This window comes from Thamnophis elegans, chromosome Z, assembly GCF_009769535.1.
Source record: "Thamnophis elegans isolate rThaEle1 chromosome Z, rThaEle1.pri, whole genome shotgun sequence".
NCBI classification, from domain to species: domain Eukaryota; kingdom Metazoa; phylum Chordata; class Lepidosauria; order Squamata; family Colubridae; genus Thamnophis; species Thamnophis elegans.
In genome coordinates, this window is record NC_045558.1 from 110,769,959 (window position 1) to 110,795,345 (window position 25,387).

Sequence of the window (25,387 nt, forward strand, 5' to 3'; positions counted from 1 at the left end):
TGCTTATTTTGGGTCAAAAGAAAATAAGACCCTGTCTTATTTTCTGGAAAACACTGTACCATAGTCCTATCGGTTTCATTGTATTATTTTAAAGCTTTTATAAGGACTGCAGTTATTGAATACAGTTTATGTTTTCAGCACACTTTCAGCTCTAATTGCAAAGATCATATGTGGGACTAGGAAAATGTGCAGTAATGGGAAGAAAGCATTTTTTAAAAAATCTTGCCCCCCCCCCATTACAAATTTTCTCTGTGGGAGAGATCTGTAAGCACAGTATTTATGAAATATTTACCTTAGTAATATACTAAATTCTGTTTTACCTTATTTATTTATTTATTTTCCCAAAAATATTTCTAGCATTTTTCATTTCTCTAGAAAAAGAAGACTACTATGAAGAAATTTCTTATGAAATATTTCCACCATTTATTTATACTCCAAATGTTAGCTTGTGTCTAATATTTATTAAACAGGTGTATATAGTACTCAAATACACATATGTGACTCTAGGCAGATTACAATATTTTTTAAAAATCTACCATATAACAACCCACCCACCCCCCAAAAAATACCTTAACATTCGCTACGGCAGTAATAACACAATCAAGTTAGCCACTTAATTGGTTCAATCTCCATTCATAGTCACCTAGTTCACTGACAAAATCACATTTTAGGACCTTCAAAAGGTTGTTGTTGTTGTTGTTTTTTCTTTTTTGCAAAACTGTTCAGGCCACTATATTCTGAAACTTCAAAGACAGCCCTATTCAGAACTGATTACAACAGTCTAAGTAGGAGGTACTGTAATGAGGGTATGAGTTGGTCAGGAATGCATGTAACTGGCATACAACCAACCAACCAACTAATCAATCAATCAATCTTTATTATAGTCACAGAGCAGCAAGCTGGCATACAATATGAAGTTGTACAACTGCTACTTATTCCTCAAGCCTAGGAGAATTCCCATATTATGCAATGGGTAACACTGGGGCAATGCAACCCTATCCATGACCAATGATGAAATTTTTCCAAGGTTTTCCAAGGTCTTACCAAGGTTTAGTTTTAGCTCATTCTTCACCATCCAGACCCCAATAGCCTTCAGACAACAAGAGAAGATGGCCACAGTATCATTTAGCTCATCATGGGCAGAGATTTATAGCCTAATATCATGAGCATATTGATGATATCTCATTCCATATTGACAGATGGCATCTCCAATGGTTTTATGTAGATATTAAATGGGAGCAGAGAAAGTACCGACCCCATAAAACAGGGGTAGGGATCAGATCTCTTAGAGTTCCATCCAGCTGACTTATCACCATTTTCTTAAATAAAAATCATGTCTGATTTTTGGAGATTACCTGGATAAGCCCATGTAGTTTCCTGGTATTTCTGAAGTGAATTGCTATTTCCTCCTTTTTAAGTCTGAAAGAAATTGACTATCCCAAGGTGATGCAGTTGGTTTTGTGTCCAAGCCTAGACTAAAAATCAGAACTCCACATTTCAAGTCTGATGCCTTAACTGCTACACCAAACTTTAAACCATTAACCATCTATTAATATTGAATTCCTATTCAAGTGATTAAATGGATACATGAATCTCCAATTTGTAATTAGATAGTTATCAAATATCAAGAATAGATAGGATGCTAAAGAAGAAGTAAAGTTTTTGAACTTTTGATCAAGCAAGACTTTAATAATGGTAAAAATATTCCATAGCTATGAAAAGATATATGATTAAGCACTTTTCAAAAACTAATTCAGGATATGGATTTATTCCACACCTGAAAAGCATAGAATAATTAATTCAGTCAACACTATCTATTTTTACAATTCTATGTCTAAACTGTATGATAGAATTACAATATAATAAATGATTCATGCTTAAATGTTACAGATTTTCTTTCCTTTTTGTGAGTAAAAATTGTAGAATTTGCACAATTCTTTTTTCTTCCTCAGCCAAAATCATATATATATTTCTCTAAGCAGCTTTTTAAAAACATATTATGGGTCTTTATATCTTCTTCACATATTTTGGGAATTAGTATTAATTGCATTATTTCATAAAAAAAAGTGTACATGGATGAAGCATGGCATTTTTATGTTAAGTTCTCCCAATGATGTCCAGTTCCAGGTAAATCATACAATTGTACAGTTTTGTTCTCTACATTTTCTAAATATCCGTCTCTCAGTGCTATAATTCACTTTACTGCTGGTTGTCCTCTTTTTCTTTTTCCTTCCTCATTTCCATCATTATTGCCTTCTTTAAAAAGTTAGGTATTCACTCACTAGGGGACCCAATTTATAGAATTTTCTTTTTAATACATTTTGCCAGCATTAATAACTGAAACATAATAGCAGTCAAATCATTGATTTACTTTTCTTTCAGAGGAGTGATAACTATCTGAGATTAATGGTTACCTTTTATTAGGTATACACCAACCTTACCTTGAAAGTTAGATACCTAATACAGTAAAGTGTTAGGTAGTAAATCTATCTGACTTTGCCTGAGTCTGAAAAACTTATCAGGGGCTGTTAGCTCTTGGGTAGAAAGACAATAGAATGGAAGTTTACCAAATGTTAGAAAAAAGAAAAGGGCATGTTAATGTTGTATGTACAGGCCATTATCACGAGACAAGGTTCACTCATGGGAGTGGATATATATTTATCTCCTTGTACTCTATTTTCTCCTCCACCTTGTTTTTAATAGAAGAAATAGGTGTAAACTCTGCTTCAGCAGATTAAAACAGATTAAAATCTACCAGGCTTAATTTCAAAACAACAACAACAACAACAAAGGCCAGTCTATTTAAAGCATCCTTAATTTATCTATTTCTTTTTTACCTAGTATCAGAGTACTCTGGACTATTTATTAATTTCATTAAAGATACATAAGTAAAAATACATGAGAAATTCCATGGAATTCGAATCATATCATTATAATATGATGAGCTCATATTATCACCTTTAAAATATGTATAAAGCCCTTCCTAGCTTAAGATCACATTGCCTGGAAGGGGGGGGGGAATGGGGGGAAACCTTTTTTTTCTATATGCTTCTATCTGAATGTTACAATATTTAAATCTTTCCCATTATACTTCTCCAAGCATTCTTTACATCTTTGTTACGCAAAGTATATATAACGGGGTTTAGTAATGGAGTCAAGATGCTGTACATTAGTGGGATCAATTTGGTATTAGCAGAAGACTGGGAAGGAACAGGTCTCAAGTAGGTGAAAATGCAACTGCCATAATAAAGTAGAACCACTGTAAGATGAGAGGAGCAGGTAGAAAAAGCTTTTTGTCTTCCTTCTGCAGAATGCATCTTCAGGATTGTGGAGATGATGTATGCATATGAGAGAAGGATGCAAAAAAGAGGTGTCCATGCAATGAGTAATCCAATAGATAGCAAGAGCTTTTGGTTGAGGGAGATGTCTCCACATGACAACTTTAGCAGTGGAGGAATATCACAGTAAAATGCATCTAGGCGATTGTCTCCACAAAAAGGTAACTTAAAGGCAAAATAAGTATGTATTGCAGAGTTAAGAAAACCTCCAACCCAGCAAGCTATAGCTAATTGGAAGCAGACCCATCTTCTCATAAACAATGAGTAGTGCAAAGGATTGCAAATAGCAACATAGCGATCCAAAGCCATTACTGCCAGAAGAAGGCATTCGGTCCCTACAAAGGAGAAGAAAAAGTACAATTGGAGTACACAGGCTGTATAAGAAATGCTGCTTTTGTCTTTGAGAATAAGATCCAGTATCTGTGGAATTGTGGTGCTAGTGTAGCAGATGTCAAGAAAAGACAGGTTCCCCAGAAAAAAATACATGGGGGTTCTGAGCTTCTGATCCAAAATTGCAATAGTGATAATGGAGATATTCCACAGCATTGTGAATAAATAGATAGTCAGGAATACACTGAAGAGGAAGTACTGTAGTTCCTGCAGGTTTTGAAAGCCAAGGATGATGAACTCTGAAAGCATAGTTTGGTTTTGTATTTTCATGCCTCATCCCAAATAAGTTACTTCTTGTTATGGTGGTTGTAAAGCAGCTTAAAAGGGGAAAAATCAAAGTAAATTATATGCAAATTGTGAATATTTGAATGAAGCCAAAAGATAAAGAAATCTATTCTATATAAGATCCAGCACCTATGCCTTTCAGCACCGAGATTCTTTTCCAGCCATTAATGTCCAAATATATTTATGTGGAATTCAAACAAATCAAAACAAAAACATTTCTTAAACATTTATGTAACTTTTTTGTGTTCTCTAAATTGCATAGTTTGGAAATTTGTTTTTATGGATTTAGAGTTAATTGTTGTTTAAAGAGAGTAACATTATCACCTATGCTTCAAATGTTGAATTCTGAACCTATCCATTTGATTTCAAGATGAGCTTGAATTCTTTAACTTCTCAGTCATAGCCATGACATTTCCTTGAAAGCATCATAGAATTTACCAGTGTTTCCCTTCCTTCCTTCCTTCCTTCCTTCCTTCCTTCCTTCCTTCCTTCCTCCCTCCCTCCCTCCCTCCCTCCCTCCCTCCCTCCCTCCCTCCCTCCCTCCCTCCTTCGCTCCCACTCTAGTTCATATGCAATCCTCTTTGGTTTTGAAAACATACATTTGAAACCTAGGTTTAATATTATTTAACTCTGTTTTAATATACTTAGCCAAACTGGTTTCCATGAGAACAATAGTGCTTAGAACTCAACTTGGAATACTTAAAAGATTTTAAAATTTTCACTTGTACTTGCAATTGTTATTGTAGTCCAAACTGGAGCTATAAATAACATGCCAGATGCAATTTTTTTTTGCATTAAAAATGGGTTGCTGTGGGTCTAAACATCCTTCCTTTGAATAAAAATATTAAAGTAAGATTGCATAGTTTTTATTTTGGAACTATCACCTTGTAATGCTATTGCCAGAACAGAACATGCATAAGCAAAATGCCAGATAACTAAAATTCTTGATCCTGAATTTTTCAACTATATTTTTTAAAAACACTTTTCTCAAAAATGTGAATTTTAGTTTATTTCTAATTGACTTTTAAGCCCAGTATAGTTTGTGAGAGCAAAATTTTCTGCATATAGCAAAGCACAAATTTTCCTTTAGGTGAATGATGAACAGTAATCATCAACCTGAAACAATATACTTTCCAAATCATTGATACAGATGCTGTAAATTGTAAAAGGGAAATATAAAAACAATTGTAGCTTCATTTTCCCCATTCCCAACTTTTGACTGAAGGGGACAAAATGCAGACATAACAAACCCTTTAGAGGGCATTTACCTGTAAAGAATCATAGCAATAAATGTTTAATCTACTAAATATTTGAACTCTTTGAACTATTGCCCAAAGCCACTTTTAAAGCAAACCAAGAAGAGATGAGGAAAGTATAGAATAGAAAAATTCACATGGTCCAGAAAAGACATTCTAGAAACTATAATTAATTAATGCTGAATGCATATTAATGTTAGATGAATGTTAATCTTAACTAAAAAAATCAAAAAGATTAAAGTTTAAAAACTGAGAATTTTATCATTCTCTGACTATTTCCATTTTTGGGGTAGAAGTCTTGTTGGGATGGCTGATTTCTTTTTCAAAGCAGGACACATAGGTGATGTTTGAGATTCTTGGTTTTTCTTTGTTTTATTTTTATTTTGCAAACCAAAAATATGCTTTGAGTAGTCCCAAATGTAGGAGGGGATACAAGGTAGGAGTATCAAATCATTTTTAAACCCCTTTGAAATGATTCAAAGGCATTTGGTTTATTTAATAGTTGCCCTGAATTTAAATCAGCCTTGAGGAATCACAATCACATTTTATGTACAACAAACTCAATTATATTACATTACAAATTCATTTAAGTTTTAAATAATTCCTGGTTTATTTACATTACATTGAAGGGGGTTTTATTATGTGAACTAAAGTATTCCTTCAATATAAGCTTTCAATGTGGGTATAGAAATATGCTTATCTACCCCTAAAATGATCTCTTTGTTACCTGCAAAAGAACCATTGTTGTTTCATTCTTTTCCTCCCAACTGCTTCATGCTGTTTTGCATTCAATTTTGAAGCTTCAAATTTCCATCCTAAGAGTCTCTAAGCCAGAAGTATGGAGTTATTCCCTGATGTATAGTAAAGTTTTTAGCTAATCAACAGCACCATTATAAATTGAAAGTCTCTATGTGTTGAGTAAATTAAGACATAAATAATCTCATTTAGCAACTGTATTTTTAAAAATATGAATTATTTGATTACATCTACATCTGCCTGCCTGCCTGCCTGCCTGCCTGCATATCCATCCATCCATCCATCCATCCATCCATCCATCCATCCATCCATCCATCTATCCATCATCTTCAAGCTAGCTAGCAAATTTATATAGCTTTAAAAATAAAATCCATTATACTAAATTAAATTAAATTAAGCTTTGCAGGAATTTACCAAATTAATTCAGGAAGCGTGAATCAGAGAATTTATTCAAAGAAAAATTTTCCCAAATTATGTTACTTACTAATATGTCTTGCTGTACTGTTCTGGAAACATACCATGAATTGGAAATACCATAGTAGTGATGGGAAACTTTAAATACCCTGATATCAACAGGGGCACAACTCTGCAGCAAGTCGGAAATCAAATAGATTCTTAATCAACCTAGCTGACAACTTTGTCATCCAAAAGGTAGAGGAGGAAACTAGAGGAAAAGCTATACTAGACTTAATTTTTACAATTAATTCTTCTTATTAATTCTTACTACTTCTTCTAATAGAGAAGAAGTGATAGACGGAATTAAAGTTCTTGGAACTTTGAGCTACAACATCTTATTGGAATTCAATATAATGCAAACACAAGCAATAGAACATAATCCAGCCAGTGTTTTAAACTTTAAAATAACTGATTTTAACAATTCAGACAGACCCTAAGAAAAATTCCATGGATGAAAATCCTAAAGTGGAAAACAAGTCAAGAAGCATGAGAAACTTTGAGAAATATGATCATAAAATCGCAATACCACTGGGTAAAAACACCCCAAAAATTGAAGAAGAAACCGGCATGATTGCACAAAGATGTCTCCGATAAACTGAAAGTCAAAAGGGACAAGTACTAAAAATGGAAAGAGGGACATATAACTAAGGCAGAGTATTAGCAGATAGCCAGAATCTGCAAAAATTAAGTCAGGAAAGTAAAAAATTATAATGAATAAAGACTTCCAATGAAAGAGAAAGGAAGTAATAGGTAGCAGAGAGAAAGCAGAAGTGCTTAACCGTTCTTTCATGCAAAAAGAAACTATAGCCCAAACTGCCAAAAACCTAACTGTAAAAGACAGACTAGAAATAAAAATTAAAATAATCAAGAAAATGGTTAGAGAACACTTGTCTGATCTGGATGAATATAAATCACGGTAACCTGATAGATTATATCCAAAGTTCTGAAGGAACTGGCAGATGTTATCACAAAGCCATTAAAAATTCTGGAACAATGGAAAATTACCTCAGGATTGGAAGAGAGCTGATGTGATTCCCATCTTCAAAAAAGGAAAAAAGAAAACAGGCCCAGGAAACTACAGACCAATCAGCCTAACATGGGAAGATACTGGAAAATATATTTTTAAAAATAAGTCTGTGACCATCTAGAAACAAAATAAGTTGTATCTAGTAGCCATCATAGGTTTATTAAAAACAAACAAACACACCACACACACATGTATCTATCTATCTATCTATCTATCTATCTATCTATCTATCTATCTATCTATCTATCATCTATCTATCTATCTATCTATCTATCTATCTATCTATCTATGCATGCATGCATGCATGCATGCATGCATGCATGCATGTATGTATTGTGTCACAACCCCAGGTATGCCCAAATATGGAAGGGAGCATACTGCTTTCCTTTTCTGTCTATTGGCTCATTCTGGGAGCCATCCAGGCAAACAGCCATTTTTTAAAAAATATTGCCTTTGTTACATTTGTATTGCAATTGTGCTGAAAAATAAATAAAGGGAGACTAGTATAGATCTATTTCAAGCTATTTAGCTCTCCTCAGCTAGCCATACCCTTACTGGCTTAGTGGCTAATATAACTGCCTAATATGTAATACAGCCCAAGTTTGATTCGCAGTAAGGGTATGGCTAGCTGAGGAGAGCTAAATAGCTTGAAATAGATCTATAAAGTCTCCCTTTATTTATTTATCAGAACAATTGCAACACAAATGTAACAAAATGGCTTTCTACCTGGATGGCTTCCAGAGTGAGCGGATAGAAAAAAAAGGGAAGCAGTATGCTCCCTCCCATATTTGGGCATACCCGGGGTTGTGACACAATACATACCTATTTCCCTGGCTTAGCTGATAGAGGAGGAGAGCCTGTGGTTTAGTGGCTAATATAACTGCCTAATATGTAATATAGCCCAGGTTCGATTCCAATAAGGGTATGGCTAGCTCATGAGAGCTAAATAGCTTGAAATAGATCTATACTAGTCCCCCTTTATTTATTTATCAGCACAACTGCAGCACACACACACACACACACACACACACACATAAAAAGGCAAACTGATAAAAAAGACAATACATTTTAGAGTTTTAGTCTAGAAAACATTCAGATTGCTTGAAATAAGTTTCTGCCCATATTCTTAATTTGTAATATGGAAAACTATAATTAAGTTGAACAGATTCATTCAGGCCTTCCCAAATCCTCAGAGTCTCTGCCAAAGATCTCTCCCTCCCTCCCTCCCTCCCTCCCTCCCTTCCTCCCTCTCTGTATGTTTATATGTGTGTACTTCAAGGTATATAAAGACATATCAATTGTACTTAATTTTCTTTCACAAAATAAATGGTGATTAAATTGCTTTGAGCCTAATATTCTCTATTCCCAAAAGAGTAATAACAGCTCTAATTTCTGCTATCTCTGATGTCAATATTTTTCTTCAAAGCTTTTCCTTTCTTGCATGTTTTGGGATAAGGGCACTTCTTTATTAACACCCAAAAGATGAGTCTTGATTTTTTTTTTGTGGGCCCTTAAAGAATTTTCTCCCTGAGGTGATGTCCAAGGCTTGATAATCATGGTCCCTGTGTTTCTTTATCCAGAAACATAGGATCCCGAGGAAGCCCCACCTCATTTTCTTTATAGTTCCAGATGCTTAAATGAAAGGTACTGTTTCAAATAAGTTGTAATTTTTTATTGGCCTTTGAAAGGAAATGAAACAAGGTTTATCATAGGTTTATTGTTTTCTCTGGCCTTTTAGATGAGCCCTACATGTTTAATTTATCAGTTCTTAAATAATATATGAATCTATAGACTAAATGTCCAGTTTAATTTGTTGCTGATTAGCTGTTGCTACTTATTTTTCTTTGGATATTTATTTAGCTTTTATCCTGATCACAGCACATGATAAAGGGAAGTTTACTCAAAGATTTCTCAGGTATAATCATGAGCCATTCATATAAAACTGATAAAAGAATTATTTTAATTCTATATTGAGGTCCATGAAAAAAATTTAAATAACCACATAATTGATGGAAATGGAGAGAATAAAATAGCCTATCACCAAAATAACTAGTACCTCAATTGCAATTTATCAGCAATATAATTTCATACAATGTATTAAACATAATGTGAAAGTTGCTCATAGATGTATCCATCTATTTGTGAATAACTAATATAATTTCTAATTCTTGTATTCTATTTAAATATAAAGTTTATATTTATTTGTATTGAATATCAATCTGATTTCATCAATGCTTAGATTTGTCTACTTTTTATTTTAACTTAGTGAGATTATTATAGAGTGAATAAGCATTGATATTCTCATCCAAGTTGAATTCAAAAGGACACGGTACAGAAATAATATTCAGTAATATATCTCAGAATAGGCAATGATTGTTAAATTAGATCATTTTAAGAAAGGTTTAAATGAATTCACAAACTATTATTACTATTATTATACTATTATAACTATTACTATTAGACTTAAATGGACCATCCTTATTTAAAGATACCCTATAACTGAAAATCAGGAAAATAAAAACCTAGAAAACAATTATAGTTCAGCTGATAATTTCACTTAAAAATAAGCACAACCAAAGAATGTATGATATTTGCTTTGGTACAAGTACATGTAAAATAACTTTATTTATAAAACCTATAATTTTATTTACAGTTGCTATCATTATTTCTCTCTCTCTCTCTTTCAGCATATTCATGCTAGATTTCTCCACTAGACTTTTGCAAACAATTTGGAATGTTTGAATTTGAGCACTGTCAGCACTTTTTGATCTCAATTAAGGTCCAGCTGTACAATAGCTAAATTAACAGAGAAGCTATGGTTTGATTTGTGATGCTATTGCTCCATCCTCTTATTTAAGCAAGCAATTTTTTTCTTGTTCCTGAGTTTCAGGCATTTTAAAGGAAACACTTATAATTTCTATAGCCTAGATTAAGAAGTAAGGGTGAAATACAAGAGCATTGTGGATTTCCCCATCACCTCTCCTGGAGACTAGCCAGGAATATTTGCTCCTTGGTTTTAGTATTTTAGATCATGATAAACGTGGATCATTTTCACTATGATTCTTAGAATTTGAGAAATAAAAAATGTAACATGGTGATGTTATTAGACATTAGTCTCCTCACACCTCATAGCAACAATATAGTACAATTGAGTTACATTTGTAGGAGAATTTAAGAACATTGAACCAAATGGAGAACCACAGTACCATATCTGAATTCCAACTTCTAGGGTTCCAGATCTTTCCAAAGTGGGAGATCATCCTTTTTGCTCTATTCTTATTTATTTACATATTAACTGTCATGGGAAACGTGATTATTGTTGCAGTGGTCAAGTTGGAGCCATTTCTTCACTCTCCTATGTATGCTTTTCTCCAAAACCTTTCTTTCCTAGAGATTTGGTATACAAGCACAATTGTGCCTAAAATGCTGAGCAGTCTTCTCTGGGAAACCAACACCATCTCTTACAAAGGTTGCATCACCCAGCTTTACTTTTTTGTCTTCCTGGGGGCAACAGAATGCTTTCTTTTATCTGTGATGGCATATGACAGATTCCTGGCCATATGTGATCCATTGCATTACACAGTAACCATGAACAGTCAGTCCTGTACTCGACTAGCAATTGGGTCTTGGGTGATTGGTCTCATCACAGGACTTTTGCCCTCTTTGCTGATCTCCAAATTATCTTTCTGCAGATCCAACCAAATCAATCATTTCTTTTGTGATATCCCACCTTTGCTGAAGCTCTCTTGTTCTGATACTTCAATCACTGAGATTACTATATTTGTGCTCTCTTTGTTGGTCCTTTTTACCTGTTTCTTGCTTACATTGGTGTCTTATGCCTTCATCATCATTACTATTCTAAAAATTCCCTCTGATTCTGGAAGGAAAAAGGCCTATTCCACCTGTGGCTCCCACTTAGCTGTGGTGATAATATATTTTGGCACAATGATCTCAATGTACGTTCGTCCCAATATTAACTTTTCCTCAGATCTGAATAAGGTGATGTCTATTTTCTACACAGTCATAACACCTCTTCTGAACCCTGTAATTTACAGTCTGAAGAACAATGATTTCAGAGGAGCCATTCAGAAATTAATTCAGAAGATGTATGCCCAACATAGCTTGTAAAGCAATGAAATGTTTTTGTAGATTTTCATTTACTGTTATTTCTACGTTGTACATGTTTCTAAAACATCAGTAAACTGAAATATCATAACCTTACTATATGTATAATTTTTAATGTTCTGGCATATGTAGTTCCTATCACAACATTTTAAAATCTCAATTCCAAACTCAAATCCGATATGTTCAAATACACAATTGTAACCTGAGTCTAATGCAATTATCTTTATTATGTTCCTTTACTATACATAAAATATTATTGTCTTCTCCTTCTCATGTAGAAAATGGAGGATTGTCTGTGATGTAATGTGGACATGAGTCCTCAACTTACAACTATAACACTGGAAAAAGTGACTTACGGCCCTTTTTCACACTAATGACTCTTGCAAAGTCATGTAATCAAAATTCAGAACATGGGCAACTGATTCATATTCAAGTTGGTAGCAGTGTCCAAGGGTCATGCGATTACCTTTTGTGATCTCCTTAGAGGCAAAGTCAAGGAGGAAGTCAGATTCCCTTAACAACCATGTTACTAACTTAACAACTTCATTGATTCACTTAACATCTATGACAAGAAATGTCATAAAATGTGACAAAATTCACCTAACAACTGTTTCATGGAGCAGTAGAAATTTTGGGTTCAATTGTGGTTGTAAGTTAATGCCTATCTTTAATTTGCTTTTCAAAGCATGAATTTCATATTATAAGCTTTGATGAACCTTTCATATTATGAGGTATAAAATAATCTTCAGGATTATATTTGCATAAAGTAAGTATGTTGTACAGATTTTGAATTGTCTTTATTTACATTAAACTTCTTAGAAAGCTCCAGTCACAAATTTTCAAAATAAGACTAATATGGACAGTTAAATTATATGATTATGTAATAATATTTCTATGGAGAGATGCTGGGAACTAAACATTTTTAGGATTCAAATAGTGCTTATGTCAGCCTACACTAGCTTAGCATCAGGAAAAAGATATTTAAAAAATGGGAAAGAAATGCCATAATTGAACTCCAAGGGAAGGAGGGGGAGTGGATAGAGAACCCCTTCTGTGATATCAACCAGCTCTTTGCTTTCCCACCCGCTTTGGAGCAAAGGGTCTTGGTTGGAGGCAATGGGCATAAAATGAAGCAGCTCCAGACCCCTTTAGTTTCTTTTCAGAATCCTAAATCTTTTTTTAAAAAAATCTTACTTTGGGTTGAAATAATATCAACTTTCAAGGAAAGAGATGGGAAAGGGGTATGTTTTTGTAATGGAGTGGCCTCGACAGAGAAGACAGGGTATTTTTTCAGGGAAGGAAGGAAGGTGAAATCAGAAGAGGGGAAGGAAGGAAAAATCATAGGAATGGGAAAGGAAGGAAGGAAGGAAGGAAGGAAAGAAAAAGGGGAGGGAGGGAGGATAAATCAGAAGAGAGGGGAAGGAAGGAAGGAAAAAGAGGAGTGGGGAAGGAAGGAAAGAAGGAAGGGGGGGATGAAGGGAGGTCAAATCAGAAGAGAGGGGAATGAAGGAAGGAAGGAAGTAAGGATAACTCAGGAGGGAGAAAGGAAGGAAAAATCAGGAGGAAGGAAGGGAGGAGGAGAGGGGAGGAAGGAAGGTGAAATCAGAGGAGAAGGGAAGGAATGAAGAAGAAATCAGAGGAATGGGGAAGGAAGGAAGGGAAATCAGGAAGGAGGGAGAGAGGGAGGAAGCAAGCAAGCAAGCAAGCAAGCAAGCAAAAAAGGTTGGCCATCACTTTTGTAGATAATAGTTTTCTCTTTTTCATTCACAAGTTGGAAATGGATGAGAATAAAGGAGCTAGTTTCTCACAGATGTGGTCTGAGCTATCCCTTCATTTTCATTAATGTCCCCCCGCCCTACTTTTTAACAAGTTAACTATGGAATAAACATATATTGGCAACAATTTTTCCCTTACTGTGTCCCCATGAACGGAAGCAAAGATTTCAGGACTTGAACATGAATAGGTGAAGAAGGTGAAGAAGAAGAAATGGAAATTTCATTCAAGTTTTGTTTTTTGCTATCTTAGGATGACTGAATAGTATTGTGAATAAAATTCAATGGTGAAGGAAAGCCTGAAGTCAGGAACTTTATTATGTTTACTAGAGCAGCAGCAACAACAAAATACTTTCAGAATATTTTCTCTATTTTAATAATTGTCCAAACATTTTCATAACTTCATCCAAAAATGAAATTAAATAAAATAAGAACATGAACTAAATTTTCAAGAGATACATTTGTTTTGGTTTTCAGAAACAATGTCATTTTTTTGGTCAGTGTTCCTCCTGAAACCTATTAAATGTATAGTACAGTAGAGACACTTAGTTCAATGTCTCATATCAGATATTTATATGTAGAGTGGAATGCACTGGCACACAATTGTAAAAACAACAACAATATTTGCATTTATTTTTAAATGGCCCAAACTAAACTCCATAGATATCTTCTTAATATTAAAATAACAATCTTATTAATAATTGATTCTTTTAAATTTAAAATGATAGGATTCCATTAATTTTCTTGTGTAGCAGAAGGAATATTTGGTCAATTATATTGCAGAAAAACCAATCCTGCCAGCATTTTTTCTTGATATTCATACATGGTTTTCTTTTAAGGTGCAGTTCTGAGGTAAATATTATATTGTAGCCAGGGAGATCAACTATTTTTTGAACTGCTAGTATGACATGCAGAAAAATTGGGTTCTTTATTTTTTTATCCAGGTCTACACAAATATTTAACTTGAACTTTATCAGTGTTATACAAAAATACACAGCAAGGAAGAGATTTCTTCCAATTCCCAGAGGTTCTTCATAGGGAGAATGTGAATTATTTTCAGTAGACTGCATGCTTTATGAAAATTGTTTTTACAGCATCCTTCATTTGCTTATTTCTCAAACTGAAGATGAATGGGCTCAGCAAAGGAGTCAATACTATATTGATTAGAGAAACAATTTTATTTGTTGATGGATTATTGCCTGAAAGCTGTACATACATGAAAATGCAACTGCTATACTCAAGACTATCCACAATTAAATGGGATGAACAAGTAGAGAAGGCTCTTTGTCTTCCGGAGGAAGATGGAATCTGAACAATAACTGTGATTATATTAACATAGGATATAATGGTGCTAATTAAAGAGCCTACCACAATCACTGAGGATGAGAAAAAACTTATTAATGCCACAAGATTAAGGTCAGTGCAGGCCAGTTTCATCAAGGCCAAACTATCACAGAAAAAGTGACCAATCTGATTTCTGCCACAGAAAGACAGATTTGTAACTAGGTTGGTGGGGAGAATGGTTCCAAAAAAACTTACTGCATAACAGCCAATAACTAGCCATAGGCAGAACTCAAATCTCATGATCACTGGGTATTGCAAAGGATTGCAAATGGCCATATAACGATCATATGACATGACTGTTAAAAGGACAAAATCACTGCTTCCCAGGAAGAAGAAGAAATAGCACTGAGAAAGACAACCTGGGTATGAAATAGATTTGTTGCCCAGCAAAAGACTCACCAGTATTTTGGGAATAATGGAAGTTGTGATTAGAATTTCTAAGACAGAAAGATTACCTAAGAAAAAGTACATGGGAATATGTAGGTTGGGATCATGAATAACCAGGATAATAATAATGACATTTCTAGCAAAAGTCATCATATATGATGCTAGAAGAATGAATCCGATGAGATGTTCAAGATGATGTAGTTGAGGAAAACTAGTAGCTTAAAACTGCCAATGAAAGTATGATTATCCATCATGATTTGGAAATTCCTGAGGGAAATAATAGAAATATGATTAAATTAGTAATATATCAGAAAGTAATGAAGATAGAGAAAACCAATCAAGATGACGCACAAATTCTCATTTTGTTGTCATATTAAAAAAAATATTGTGGACAGTAATGCCCTTTTATTTTAGCTATTAATTTTCATGAAGAATAATATTAAACATATGGAAAGAGAAGAAAAACATGTAAATACGTAGAAAATACATTAAGTTAAAAGAAGAGGATGAATGGGTGATGAATGACTTCGAACTTATGAGCCATAGAGTTAAGTAATTCACAGTTAAATCCCATCAGAATCTGTTATCTTAAATTGTATGCTACTGTTGACTCTGTAAAATTAACATAAAGACATAAGAATTAGTAAAATAGCATAAAGGTATGGTTTAGTTAGAAACCAAACCAATATAATTCAAACTTTTTAATCACACATTCCCAAACAAACAAACAAAAAAGCACACCATGGAGCTAAGATACATTGCTCTCTGAAATGTCACCCAAACATTCATTCATATTCAAATAAGACGGAAATGTATGACTTGGAATCAGAGGAACAAACATCCTCCTTGGACATTTGAGTTCAACTTCCAAAATGTTTCTACTGGAATGCTGTACATTGTTCAGAGTGACATAAAGCAGGAGAAAATATGGCATATCAAATATGTAATAATTTCATTAATCACAATTAATGTAATTGATTTTTTTATTATTATCTACTTTCTCATCTTGGCACATCTATATTTGGAAGTATAACTCATAGAATAATGGTCAAAGATCCAGTATGTCTAAAAAAGTATTTCAAATTCATTTCAAATAATTTCAGATCTTTAAATATTTTTGTTGCACCACAAAGAAACCAAATCGAACTGTCCAATCTAGTCATCTTTTCCTAATGGTGTTTATAAACTCAAGTGAACATCCCATTCAGTGCATTTCAGTGCAATCCAGTGCAATTCAGTCTTTTTTTAATTTCTTAAAAGGAAATGTTTTACTCACACATCAGTTTTTCAGTTTCTTAGCACACTTTTTACTATACAAGCAAATTTTCAAGTAATAATCATATGTACTATGGAATCTGCATTTCTTCACAAATGGGACAAATTTCTTCATTCAATTATATCAAATGTCTATTCAGCTATCTTGAATGCTTCAGGATAATCCTAAAAATTATTGTTGAATGATCAATGCATCCAGAGTAGATTTTATTTATGTTCTTCAACATAATGCCTTGTTATTTACAGTTACATGTGAAGTGAATTATTCTTCTGTTTACAGTACCTTGATGGATCATTTATTAAAATGGTTCTCGTAGGAAAATTCTTTTGGGGATACAATTTAATATGCTTTTCCACTATTTTTAAAATCTAAAAGTCAATGAGTGTTGCATTCTATAGGCTTCTAGGCTGCAATCCTTTCTGTTGTGTATTAATTTACCTAATAATATTTATTTTTCTTTCATAAAATAACTTATGAAAGATGGGGTGAACAAACTTGTGCTCAATCCCGATAAGACTGAGTGGCTTTGGATGTTGCCCCTGAAGGACTGCTTGGACAGTCCATCCTTAACCCTGGGGGGTGAAAATTTACACCCCTCAGAGAGGGGCAATTTGGGAGTCCTCCTGGATTTGCAGCTGAAACTGCAACATCATCTGTTGGCTGTGACTAGGGGGGCCTTTGCCAAAGTTTGTCTGGTGCACCAATTGCAGCCCTATTTGGATCGGGAGGCACTTCAAACGGTCACTCAGACCCTTGTCACCTCGAGGCTGGATTATTGCAACGCGCTCTACATGGGGCTACCCTTGAAAAGCGTTCGGAGACTGCAGTTAGTTCAGAATGCAGCTGCGCGAGCGATATTGGGTGTGCCGAGGTACACCCATGTTACACCTGTCCTCCGTGAGCTGCACTGGCTACCAATTGGTCTCCGGACTCAATTCAAGGTGTTGGTTAAAGCCCTACATGGCTTAGGGCCAGAGTACCTTCGAGACCGCCTGCTGCCACATACCTCCCAGCGGGCAGTAAGATCCCACAGATTGGGCCTCCTTCAGATACCATCAGCCAGACTGTGTCGGATGGCGGGCCCTCAGAGGAGAGCCTTCTCTGTGGCTGCTCCAACTCTCTGGAACCAGCTACCCCTGGAGATCCAGACCATACCCACTCTCATGGCCTTCAGGAAAGCTGTAAACACTTGGCTGTTCCGGTAGGCCTGGGGCTGTTGACCTCACTGTTGAGGTCCAGCCCCGATTAGAGTGAATGTATGAGGGTGTTGCTGTTTTTAAACTGTTTCTTTTCTCGTTATCTTTTTTTTCTTTCTTTTTTTTCTTATTTTTTGTAAGCCGCCCGGAGTCCTTCGGGATTAGGCGGCATATAAATATATTTAATTAATTAATTAAATAAATAAATAAATAAATGAAATTTATTTATTTCTTCCCACAAATTGTAATCGAGGCATCTAACAAGGAGTAGAGCATCATTTAAATGTAAATTATGGAGAATGTAGATGAGTTTAGCTAATCTTAAAAAATAGATCAGATCTGATTAATATTAGATGGATCTATAGCTATATCAACTATCTCTACCATCAGCAAAGCTGTATCATCTCTAACTATCATCTATATATGTGAAAAGGGCAAAAAACAAATCAATTCTCTGTCATTGCCTCCTATATTGGACGATATCATTATGATCATCAGGAAGTGAGCTCAGCTCAAGGAAGGCATTTTTTTTCCTTGTCATATCCTTCTTCACCCAAGTGCCTATAAAAGAAGCCTTGACAGCTATCCAGAACAAACACAACCCTCCTAAACACATCCTGAATCTGACCAACCACTGCCTAACCAACACATACTTCATCCATAATGTTCAAAGATAGAAACAGATAGAAGGAGGACCCATGGGATCACCCCTCTCACCCGTCATCGCAAACTTATACATGGAACATTTTGAAATTAATGCCTTAGATAAATCTGAACACAAACCCAAACTCTGGCTTAGATGACACTTTCATGATTTGGCCACATGGGAAAGAAAAACTGGACAACTTCCTCACACATCTCAATAGCCTACACCCCAAAATACAATTTACTATGGAAATAGAATCAAACAACCAACTTCCCTTTCTGGACATCCTAATCTACAAAAAAACCAATGGCGTCCTAGGACACAGCATCTACCAGAAAAAAAACACCAACCATTACTTAAACACACAATCCCATCACCACCCTGCACAGATCAGATCTATAGCCAATACCCTCAGCTCCAGAACCAAGCGCCTAGCTGACAAAGACCACCTGAAAACTGAATTACACACTTTCACAAACATATTAATCTCCAACGATTCCAAAGAAAAAAAATTACCAACCTAATCCAAAGGAAGACTTTCCCCAAAAACTGAGACACAGAACAGGATAACGGCATTGCCCTCCTCCCTTACATCAAAGGCACCACAGATAAAATCAGCAAAATTCTGCGCAAACACAATATCAAGACAGCCTTCAACACTGACCAAAAATAGCCAACATCTTAAGAAACCCCAAAGACAAGATCCAGCCAGAAAATCAAGGTGTCTATGAAATATCATGCAAAATCTGCCCTGCCACATACATTGGACAAACTAATAGGAGAATAAATACACACATCGCAGAACACAAGAACTCAGTCAGAAAAGAAGAAAAAACTTCCTCCCTCTTCCAGCACCTTAAATCAACAGGACATCAAATTGATTTTGAAAGAACCAAATTAATCTCCAAAACTGAACACTTCAACAAGAGAATAATTATGGAAGCCATCTAAATAGAGAAACACCCCCACAAGAGGAATAAACGTGATGATACCTCCCGCCTACCAGACATCTGGAAACTAGCGTTAATCAACAAATGAGTCCCAGCCATGAAAACCAACACCGGACCCAGGACAACACAAGATGCAACCACCAATCACCCTCACCAGACTCAAACCCAAACCATCCCATAGACCAAATGCAACCACAATCCAGAAACCTAACCATAGCAGCATCACCAACTGTTGCACCCCCCCTCCAACCCTCACACAAGCAAAATGATACATGACATGAACACATGGCCAGACCACAAATTTGGAGCCAAACCAAAGCCTGGGATGTTACACCACAGCCATCTGCTCAGGACATTATATCACAGAACTCAGGAGGTTACAGCACAAAGACTTAGGATATTACAATGCAGCCAACCCCCCAGGAAGTTGCAGCACAGGACTCAGGATAGCCCTACAATAGAGTTTAGGATGTCATCACACAGCCCATTAACCAGGCTGTTAAAAACATAAAAGAACAATAGGCACACAGCCAGTACCTCAGCCACACAGGATGTTACAAAACAGCCGTCTAATCTGCAACCATCAACTCCATCAACTAATCAAGATGTTACAACACAGCCAATCAATCCACTTACAACAACAAAGCCAGCACTCCACACACACCCTACACCACCCAATACATGAATTTATAGAAAAACTGAAGCTCCGATCATGCTTTGCTCACACAAGCACGAAGCCAAAAGCACCAGCCTGAAGATGACGAGTGTGACTTTGTCAAAACGTCGCCAAGATACTCTCAATCTTACATGGGAAAAGACCCGAATACTTCAAGACCTGCATACTTTTACCCATGAAAATCTACGAAAACAAAAAAAAATATATACACACACAAACACAAGTAGGGGGAAGAAGAGCCCTCTCAATGGCTCCCTGTCAGACAAATGCTTCAATGTCTGTAAATATCTGGGCAATGCTGGGTTATCAGCTAGTGATGAATAAATGATAACTTTTCTTTTGCCCACTTACAGCATTTCAAAATATATATATATTTTTAGTGATTTTATTAACATTTGTAGGCCGCCCTTTTCCCTGAGGGGACTCAGGGCGGCTCACATAAAATCAGGGAGGGGAAGTACAAACAGTAACATAGACACATATAATAAAAGTAATAAGCAACATACATTCATCATTCGGGAGGGGCAACTATCCTTGTCCCCAGGCCTGACGGGCTAGCCAGTTCTTGAGGGCTGTGCGGAAGGCCTGGACGGTGGTGAGGGTACGAATCTCCACGGGGAGTTCATTCCAAAGGGTCGGGGCAACTACTGAGAAGGCTCTCCTCCTTGTAGTTGCCAGCCGGCACTGGCTGGCTGATGGAATACGGAGGAGGCCCAATCTGTGTGATCTGATTGGTCGCAGGGAGGTGATTGGCAGGAGGCGGTCTCTCAAGTATCCAGGTCCACTACCATGCAGGGCTTTATGAGTGACTAGTAACACCTTGAAGCGCATCCGGAGATCGACAGGTAGCCAGCGCAGCTCGCGGAGGATAGGTGTTATGTGGGTGAACCGCGGTGCACCCACAATCACTCGCGCGGCCGCGTTCTGTACTAGCTGAAGTCGCCGGATGCTCTTCAAGGGCAGCCCCATGTAGAGCACATTGCAGTATTCCAGCCTAGAGGTCACAAGGGCCCGAGTGACTGTTGTGAGTGCCTCCCGATTCAGGTAGGGTCGCAACTGGCGCACCAGGCGAACCTGGGCGAATGCCCCCCTAGTCACAGCCGTCAGGTGGTGGTCAAACGATAGCTGTGGATCTAGGATAGATAGCTAAGGAGTTCTTGATGGTCTCTGATCTTGGCTATTTTTCTTGCAGACATTTATTATCCAAATTAGGTAACATTATCAGTCCCTACATACTTTTTAAGAACTTTTCTTCCCTAAGCATGGACTGTCAAAGGGAAGATGCATGTTCATATAAAGGGAACCAGGTGGTTGTTCAGGCAGAAGATCCAATCATTTCTGATTATTTAGCTTCCTAATATACTTTTTCTATGAGGTCAAAAGGAAGTTAGACGTTTCAGATAAATTTTTGACCTAATTGATAAGTGAGTGTGTGTTTATGTAAGAAAGATAAAATGAAAGCTGGAGACTGATTAGAAAGAAAGGTTCTCTTTATTGATGAAGAACCACCAACCACATGTGCTTCTGGGCAGCTGACAAAATGGAGTGGAGAGTGGATGGGTTTTTATACCCTATTTGGGCTTTGTATGTAAGCTTCCTGTTCCTGTCCAAGAACATGTCCTTTAATATTCTATTGGCTGTTGTCAGATTCCTTTGGAGGTCATGTATGGGTTATGTAGAGGTCATAGCTGGCTCTATAGGCAAAAGAGAAAATGCAAATCCCAGGTGTTTGTCTGAGCTAATTTTGTCAATCTTTTGTTTGTTGCATATCTGAGTTTCTGTCTTGACCAAGTCTTTCTGAATTAAATTACCAAATCTGCATTTCTAAAAGCTGACCTCCTCATTTTCTGCTTGGGGCATAGAAACTGGGGCTGGTTTCTGTCTCCCTTAAGATTTTTTATTTCTCATGTAGAGGAAATATTTTATCCTGCTTTTTTAATATTTCTCAAAATATTTCATTCTTCTTGGGGGAGGGGGGGCTTCCTATATGTTGAATAAGAATCATAAAATGATTTTAATATTCACCCACATTCATGGGGTCTGATCACCACATAAAGTTATTTTGGTTTTAGCAATGTTGTGCAGACAAGTCTGCAAGAGAGGGAGTTGTAGCTGTGTATAAGAAGTCCATAGTCTGGAGATCCTCTCAAATTTATGGTTTCTGTTGGTAAAAATCATTGACAGGAAGAACTCTGTACAGTTACTTCTGATGTACTAGCTGTTGCCATTCCTGGACTGGAAAACACTGCTGCTAGTTACTCATACCCTGGACTGTTGCAGTTTGTTCTATGAGACATTTATTTTAATAGTACACCATAACAGTCATGTTTAAGAGATGGATGAACGTTGAGAATAAACAAACAAATAATAAAAGAGTTACTTTGCAGACATTTTAGAAGAAGCAGTTAGTCCAAAACATTGCATTCCATATAGTAATGACCTTGTATCCCTCCCAAACAGCCAACGGTGTAAATTTCATTAAAAAAACATGTTTGAACATTGAACATTGCATATACAATGTAACATTACTTATACAATAACTCTTAACTTGCAAATTTCTGTTTCCAATTATTGCCTTTCTTTGAGTGTACATTAAGCCTAATTAAACAAAAGTTTGTTGATTCAATTTCTCAAGATATGTGTTTCATATTTTGGATAAGATAAGTTAATTTAAATTAAGGAAAGGAAAGGGAAAAGAAACATGTTTTGTTATATTATGTTGATAATTAAAATTATGTGTATCTTGTACAAACAAGAATGAACATTAAAATATATTGTAAACTTATTGTGTTATTCTATAAATTACTTTAGAAGTAATAGATTTATCCTCAGATCATATAATTTTGGAGGGATATATGAACACATTATTAGATTTTTGAAATAATGGCCTTTTTCCTCATCATAAATTTAGACTTAAAGAATTTTATGTGACTGTACGAAATGAAAATGGAAAATAAAAACACATTTACAACAGAAAAAAAAAGAATTTTCAGGATGATTAATTACACTGAAATTATTTGCTTCATTTTATGACCAAAAGACTTCCCAGAGATATCTCAAAAGCATTAAAGTTCATTAGCAGCAAAACGTTTAAAAAATGTCTGTGTTCTAATTAATGGAACAATTATAGATTCTTTAATTATATTCTTTGGCATTTCACAAGTTATTTCCTAAACCTATTTTAATCTAATTTCTAATGAATGAAAAGCAAAAAAGTAGTAGTCCTTGCAATATCCCCAGTTGTGTCAAACAAACATAAAAATAAAATCTAGCAATCTTGATTCCAGAGAAAAGAAATGTACAGCATATTCTCTGATTTAGTGACTCCCAAAGGAAATATATTAATTTACCTCTTGACAATAAAGCTTTGCTAAAATTTATATAGTTTAATATATACTATTAAGAGAAAATGTGTCTCCCTATGGGATAATTCTGAGAATTCAGAAGCATGGCAGTTTTGAAATGAAGCTTATTTGTGTTCTATTATTGAAAACCTAAATAATCATTCTAGGAAAGCAGTTATAATAGAATCTTAGTCTATGCCCATGTAAATGTTGTATATATTCCCTTTTCAGATCCCTTTACATTAAATCTCCATATTTTGTATGAACATTTCCCTAATATACAAGTTTTTTTTTCTATATCTCTTTCTATAGTGTGTCTTCTTTCTCTGTTCAGGCTATTCCAAAATAGATTATTTTGTTCTATGTATTTTACCTGAAAGTGTCTGACCATATGGAACTGGATTATAGGAAGCTTATGAAAAGCAAATAAAGATATAAATAAAAATTATGATCAAAATATATTACTAAACATTGTGAAATTAAGAAGTGGCATCATTTATACAGAGTAGATTTTGCAAAAGGGCAGTCTTGTATATTCAAACAAACAAACAAAGATCAATCCTCATGGAAAAGCCACGTTTTTCACCAGCTTCCAGAAGGCCATGAAAGTAAGCTCTTTATCTAGAACAGGCAAGCTGTTCTAGATAAGCGGCCTGATATAGAGAAGATTCATGCTAAGTGGGGACCCTCAGCCAATCCTCCCTAATTCTTGAGAAGGAAACTTTTGGGGAAAGGCAATATCTAAGAAATCCAAGCCCTACCCACATAGGGCTTTGTACATTAAGCAGCTATCAGCATTTTGAAGTGTGCTCAGGAATGTAATGATAGATAGTGTACCTTATGCAGCATAGGTGTAACATAATAATAACAAATACAACCACTAAACATATACACTACTGTCTTTAGGGCAGTCTAATTTCAGTAAATTACAGCAATCTAATAAAAAAAAGTATGAGTATGAGCATCTTTAGTAAATTGTGTTTCAAATACAGTTGAAACTGGCACATCAGCTGAGAAAAAATTTCTCCTGATCATAGTTTCTGCTTGTCTTTCAGTGGATAAATGTGTCCAGAAGGAGCAGAATCCTATCAAGAATCAAAGATGGCACAATTCAGGAATCAGTTAGTTTCTGAAATAACAATCAGTTTGTTTTGGTTAGATTGAATTATAAATTCTGACACAGAAAACTGTTCAAAGTTAGCGTAGCAAGAAGAAGCTAAGATCAATGTAGAGATGTTATTAACCCTTTTTTATTTCTTTTTTCTCAATATATTTTAGACTGTGTTTGTTAAAAATCTATACCGTGTATGGGCTCTGGGAAGTCGGGGGGGAGGGAGGTGGGGTGTTGGGGGGAGGGCGGTGGGAGGGAGGGATATATACTAGGTCAGATACGATGTATTAGATTTCAATGTTATGCGACTTCACATGTATACTGTTTTTCTTTAATTTCTCTGTAAAAATAGGGTAAGTTAAGTACATTGACATATAGTGGAAATACACCAAGGGGAGGAGGAGTGGGATAGAAGAAATATGGGTAGAGAGGGCGGGAGAGAGGATGGGAGGGAGTGTGAGAAGGAAGGGAGGGAGTGGATCGGGAGAGAGGAGTGGCAGAGGGGGAGGGGAAGTAGGGTAGAGGGGGATGATAGAGGGAAGATAGAAAGTTGGAGGGGGGTGGAAGAAAGAGGTGTATGGAGAGTGGAAGAGGTATATTGGGTTTCTATTTTTTTGGGTATTGTTGACAAGAGGAATTGCTGTGATTATTGTTTAATGTTGTATGGCCCCGGCTATGCACAGTATATATGTGAGTGTATGAAAATGAAAAAAAAAAATGGAAATAAAAATCTTTTTCAAAAAAAAGAAAAAGAAAAAGAAAAGTCTGAGGTAAGAACCTGCTCCAAAGAGATCCAGTTCAATCTCAACCCAAGGACATTCTAAGCACTCACTAAACTGAGATCTATCTACTGACAACCACCAGGAGCAATTGCTTCAATTCTCAGAGCATAAGGAATTTGAGTTGGAAAGACCACAAAGACCCAAAGTGTATCATGTACACTGGGGAACAGAGTAATAGGCTCAGCACATCTTCTTGCACTTCAGGAGCATTCCAGCTTTGATTATCTTCACCAGCCTAAATTCTATTCAGGAACAATTGCTAATCTGGCT

General features: G+C 35.7%; 3 protein-coding genes across 3 annotated transcripts; 1 reads left to right on the forward strand and 2 right to left on the reverse strand.

Moving 5' to 3' along the window:
- Positions 1-3,071: 3,071 nt before the first annotated feature.
- On the reverse strand, positions 3,072-3,998 carry LOC116521425 (olfactory receptor 5V1-like). Its single transcript, XM_032236099.1, has one exon. It carries the CDS (start codon positions 3,996-3,998, stop codon positions 3,072-3,074), a length of 927 nt encoding a protein of 308 aa, XP_032091990.1.
- A 6,696-nt stretch (positions 3,999-10,694) lies between these two features.
- Positions 10,695-11,636, forward strand: LOC116521426 (olfactory receptor 11L1-like). The gene has a single exon (XM_032236100.1). It carries the CDS (start codon positions 10,698-10,700, stop codon positions 11,634-11,636), a length of 939 nt encoding a protein of 312 aa, XP_032091991.1. The 5' UTR covers positions 10,695-10,697.
- Positions 11,637-14,461: 2,825 nt separating this feature from the next.
- On the reverse strand, positions 14,462-15,286 carry LOC116521427 (olfactory receptor 6C75-like). The gene has a single exon (XM_032236101.1). It carries the CDS (start codon positions 15,284-15,286, stop codon positions 14,462-14,464), a length of 825 nt encoding a protein of 274 aa, XP_032091992.1.
- Between the last annotated feature and the right edge of the window lie 10,101 nt (positions 15,287-25,387).